We start from the raw sequence: 6,215 nt of genomic DNA on the forward strand, positions 1-6,215 counted from the left end.
AAAAAAAAAAAAAAAAATTTTTTTTTTTTAAAATTTAAAAAAAAAAAATAATTTATAATTAATAATTTTAATAAAATAATTTTTTTTTTTTTTTTTTTTTTTTTATTTAAAAAAAAAAAAAACAACAAAAAAAAAAAAAAAAAAAAAAAAAAAAAAAAAAAAAAAAAGAAAAGGAAAATATAACAGAACAAAATAATATATTTAACATAATTCATTAGAATAAATTAGTTTAGCCTTACACTAAAAATATATTATATATATATATATATATATATATATATTATTATATTTGATATAAATATATGATTACTATGATTATTAATATATGGTATTATATATATATATATATATATAATATTCTAAAGAGAAATAAATTTAAGTGAAATTACTATATAACATTATAATAATGCAATAGTTAAATAGGAGATATTTTTATGAATATAAAATTTGGGAATTCTAAAATAAACTAGTCACATATAATATATATATATATATATATATATATAAAATTAAAATAATAATTTTCACTTCAAAATATGTATATATATATATATATATATATATTTATATTTATTCTATAATATTGAAAAATAATTACATCTTTAGGGTTATGATAACTTATTAATAATTCTTTGATCTATTCATATGCATAAATATTTTGTATTTTAAATTATTTAAAATACCTTATTATTTAATTTATGTGTAAAATTATAATACACTAATTTCCACGAACACCTTGAACTTTAACTTTTAAAAAAAAAAAAAAGAAAAAAAAAGAAAAAAAAAGAAAAAAAAAGAAAAAAAAAGAAAAAAAAAGAAAGGACATCATAATAATTGTAAAATGTTAAATTAATATTATAAATATTATTTACAAAAGTGAATATTTATTTATACTAATTGTATTATATATATATATATATATATATATATATATATATATATATATATGATCATTGTTATATTCCAATATAAATTATTATTATTTTTTTTTTTTTTTTTCCTTCTTGATATCTTATTTCATCATTTTTTCTAATTAATATAATATATTTTATTAAGTTTATATCAATTCTAAATATACCTTATATCTTTTATAAAATTATTTAATCAAGAAAATAATAAAAAAACATAACATAAATAAATTGTGTATATATTAACCATCAACATAATTTTCAATTGATTGAAAGAAATATGAATAAATATTTGAGAAAATAATAAACATTAATATTTTAGTGTAAAAATATTCAATAAATTAAGAATTTTATACACACTAATTAACAAAATATATATATACCAATATATATGTATATATATATATATATAAATAATCATGTTCCTTTCTTATATTAGCACATTTCTATTTACACTTTTGTTATGTATAATACAATTATCATACAAGGTAATATAACAGAACATAATATGAAACAGAATACATATACATATATACATATATATTTATATATTTCATTTTGTTATTTTTTATTTTCCTTTTTTTTTCTTAGAATAGTACAGACATTTATTATCTCACAAAATATAAAAAATACCCAATAGTAAAATCACCACATGTAAGATCATTAGCAGAACATTATCAACAAACAAAAATAACTAGTAAGTATGATGAGCTTAGAACATTAGGTGAGTCTCCTCAAGAAAAAAAAAAACCAAGTAAATATTATGACATTAGGGGCTATGGTCAACACACACAAAAAAAGAAAATACCTAGTAAGTATGATGAAATTAGGGGCTATGGTCAACACACACAAAAAAAGAAAATGCCAAGTAAGTATGATGACCTTAGAAATTTAAAAGTACAAAACGTTAATAATAGAATGAAACCAACAACTAATGATGATTTAAAATTATTGTCAGAAAATTATGAAAAGGAAAAAATGGAAAAACACAAATTATTAAAATTTATAAAAAAAAAGGATAAAGAAAATAGTGAAAGACAAAAACATGGACTACCTCCAGATATGTCACACGAAGGATTATCCTCAAAAAAAGTAGGAGCAGAACATGTATTTAGTGATGTAAGATATACAATAAAAAAAGGAATATTAAGAGGTTTAAAATTTATTTGGAGAAGTATCAGTTTTATTATAAAACTTATATTCTTTGGATTAATATCACTTCTGTTTTGGTTATATAGAAGCATTTCCAGTTTATTTTAAGGAACTATATAAACATATATTATTATATTCAAATAAAAATATGTATGTATGAATTTTTTCTGTAAGAAAAAAAAAAAAAAAAAAAAAAAGGGAAATAAAAAAAAAAATAAATAAAATAAAATAAAATAAAATCATTTAAAAAAATTTTTGTAGTATTATAATTCGTATTATATGCAATATAATATTAATATACTATTCAAATTATTCAAGTGAATATTTGAATATACCTAGTTACTTTATATATAAATATATGTTATCTATTTGTGCCTTTTTAATTAATATTTTTAATTATATTTGTCTTAAAAAATTATTTATATACTTCATTGTAGATATTTTATTTTACTTTATTATTATTGTATTTATTTATTTTATTGATTTTTTTTTCTTTTTTTTCTTTTTTTTTTTTTTTTTTGTTGTTGTTACTTCTTTTTTTCAATTTAATATGCTATATTCACACATGAAATAAAATTATTATACTCTATATATATATATATGTGTGTGTAATTTTGTGAATAATCATATATCTACGAATAAAATTAGTTCATACATACATATATTAAGAAAAATGTATTAATTATTTTATCTATTTATAATTTTTTTTTTTTTCTATATAATTAATATAAAGTTCCTTGTGAAATAATATTTTATTCTATTATAAAATTGAATGAAATATATATAGAAATTTATGTTTTGATATATAAAGCTCAAGTATAATAAGTCTATATTTTTATATTTCATAAAAATGAAAAATAAATACAAAAAAAAAAAATTGTAAAAATTGTAAAAATCGTAAAAATTGTAAAAATTGTAAAAATTGTAAAAATTGTAAAAATTGTAAAAATTGTAAAAATTGTAAAAATTGTAAAAATTGTAAAAATTGTAAAAATTGTAAAAAATGAAAAAATTGTAAAAATTGTAAAAATTTATTATTCATAACTGTTAGTAGTATAGTTTTTTTCTTTTTTATTTTATTATATTTTATAACTTTCCAATATATTAATAATTTTCTAAACATTTTCATAAATTCCTTATGTATTTTCAAGAAAAATATACTTCTTATATTTTAGACTTTTTAAAAATATATCTTATATAACAATATACACTACCTAATTATTTGAAAATGATGATTGTATAAATCATTATTTATCCTTAAATATATATATAAGAATATATCTCATAAAAATATTTTTAATTATTCTATTATTCTTAGGAATATTTTTAAATTTGTTGTTAAAATTATATCCCATAAATATATAATAATATTTAACATATATATATATATATATATATATATATATATATGTGTGTGTGTATGTGTTTATTTATTTATTTTTAACAAAAACTTTAAATTTTGAGGTAATTCTTAATGATACCTCATAAGTGTAAATTTTTCTTATTTATATATCTATAAATATATATATAATTAAATAAGCATAAATAAATATGCAATATAAAAAAAATACATAAACATATATGTATTTATTATATATATATATATATATGTATGGGCATAAAATATATTTTCTTAAAAAAAAAAAAAAAAATATTTTGAAATAAAATTATATACATTTATGCACATATAAAATTTGAACAAAATTTAAAAAAACACATATAAAACAAAAGACTACATATTTATATATAATGTAGAAGCATATAATATATATATATATATATATATATATATATATATAATTACAAAAGCATAAATAAATATGCAATATAATAAAACACACAAATAACTATGTAATGTCTAAAAAAAAATAAAAAAAAAAATAAGTAAAATAAAAACAACTACTTATATATAATATTCTTTGGTTCTTTAAAAATTTTTTAACTATAAAAAGGAAACTGATATTTAACACACATATATATATATATATATATATATATATATATATATATATGTGTATGCTCCTTTAACATACACAATATTTTATCATTTAAAGAACACAAAAATTAAGTTTTATATTGACCATTTCTATCCACAGGGAATTTTTTTTTTAATTCTGGTAAATATACATCATTTGGTGATTTAAAAAATAATAATGTACACATATTAATTTTTCGTGTTTCTTCTAATAGAACTAAATGACTAGCATCTTCAAAAACGATTAAATGTGTGTTTTTAAAATATCTAGTTGTATTCTCAAAAACTTCCTCTGAACAATATTCATCATCTTTACCACCTAAAATTAAAACAGGTATTCCAGTTTTACCAACTTCTCTATATATATGATGAGCACTCCACATATGCAAATTATTTATGCAACCCAGTATAGATTGTGCTACGTTATCTTTTTTTACAAAAAGATGCCACATAAGTCTATTATATAAAAATTCATTTTTTTGATAGATATCATTATCATCATTGTCATTATTCTTATTATCATCTCCAATATCAACTTCCACTACTTCATCATCATCATATTCATTAACTCTTTTTTTTTTAAATGTTCTGAAACAACAAGGTCGTAAAATATGAGTTGTCAAATTAATTAAGCATGAACATTTTTTGAATATTTTTAAATACCAAGGTTTCTCATCTAATATACCAACTGGTGATATTAAAACAATTTTTTTCACTCTTTCTGTATGCTTACGAGTAAACCCTGCCGCTATTATACATCCCATAGAAAAACCTACTAAATAATAATCCTTATTTTCTAGTTTCAAATGCTTTAATAGTTCTTCTGTTTGTTCTACATAAAAATCAATACCATATGTTTTTTCTTTATCATTATATTTTGGGGTTGCAGATAAACCATAACCATATAAATCAAAATTAAGAACTTGAAAATTCGATTTTACTAAAAATTGTTGAATTTCATAAAATTCTAAATTAGATCCATATAAACCATGAAATGTAATTACAACATTCTTAGAATTCTTATTCCCTTTCAATTCATAATTTATTATTCCACGTGTTCCATAAAATACATCACCGTATTCATACGGACATTCAATATTATCATTTTTTAAACTATCAGGAATTTCATATTTAATAAACCTTTCATCATCTTCATAATTACTTTTTTCTTCATCATTATTATCTTGTTTATCATTAGTTCTCTTTCTTATTTTCTTTTTCATGTTTCTTGCCCCTAACCCATCTTTAATTACATCACATAATATCCTGCTATTAACATTGTTATCTAATCTTAATATGGAACACCTATCACTTTCTGAAATACATTTATTCTAAAAAATAAAAATATAAATATAAATAAATATATATATATATATGGAGAGAGAAATAAATACACATATATATATATATATATATATATATGTTTTATTTTTACTAACCAATATTATTGCTATACATATCAATCCAATAAAACAATATCTTAAACACATCAAATAAAATGTATTTAAAAATTTCTTATTTTTTTCCAAATCCTTATCACAGGAACATTCGGAACATTTTCTCAAAATTATTTTATCATATGTACTTAAGTTTTTTTTTTTTATTGAAATAGAATAGAACCCATTAATATTTTTCATATTTCATTAATGGCAATTTTAAACAAAAGAAATAGAAAAAAAAAAAATATTTATAGCTATTTATCCATAATTCATATTATATATTTGTGTTTCTTTCCTTATTTATTTTATTTATTTATTTTTTTTTTTTTTAAATGTAACTTAATATATATTTTTCTTTCTACATATATATATATATATTTATGTATATATCTTATTTTTCAAATCTATAAAAAAAACACCAATAAAGTCTTTTTTTTTATTATTTTTTTCATTTATTAAACAAAAATTAAAATAATATATAATATATATTATTATTATATACTTCCTTTATGCTAATTATTATTTATTTCTCACAATAAGGAAAAAAAAAAAAAAAAAAAAAAAAAAAAAAAAAAAAAAAAAAAAAAAAAAAAAAAAAAAAAAAAAAAAAAAAAAAAAAAAAAAATAAAAATATATATTTATATATATATATATAATAATTTTTTTTTTAATATATTTTTTTAAAAAAAAAAAAAAAATAAAATAAAAATTTAATATTTTATTTTATTTTTATATTTTTTT

At 16.5% G+C, this 6,215-nt stretch overlaps 2 protein-coding genes across 2 annotated transcripts; one reads left to right on the top strand and one right to left on the bottom strand.

Moving 5' to 3' along the window:
* Positions 1-1,327: 1,327 nt before the first annotated feature.
* PGSY75_1401200 (putative exported protein) lies at positions 1,328-2,168 on the top strand (the record flags this gene model as incomplete). Its single annotated transcript, XM_018787722.1, has 2 exons — positions 1,328-1,396; positions 1,500-2,168. The coding sequence occupies 2 exons, from the start codon at positions 1,328-1,330 to the stop codon at positions 2,166-2,168; spliced, it is 738 nt and encodes a 245-aa protein (XP_018639094.1).
* A 1,956-nt stretch (positions 2,169-4,124) lies between these two features.
* PGSY75_1401300 (putative aminopeptidase) lies at positions 4,125-5,672 on the bottom strand (the record flags this gene model as incomplete). Its single annotated transcript, XM_018787723.1, has 2 exons — positions 4,125-5,366; positions 5,475-5,672. 2 exons carry the CDS (start codon positions 5,670-5,672, stop codon positions 4,125-4,127), a joined length of 1,440 nt encoding a protein of 479 aa, XP_018639095.1.
* Between the last annotated feature and the right edge of the window lie 543 nt (positions 5,673-6,215).

The sequence above is a fragment of the Plasmodium gaboni genome, chromosome 14 (genome assembly GCF_001602025.1).
Source record: "Plasmodium gaboni strain SY75 chromosome 14, whole genome shotgun sequence".
Lineage (NCBI taxonomy): Eukaryota > Apicomplexa > Aconoidasida > Haemosporida > Plasmodiidae > Plasmodium > Plasmodium gaboni.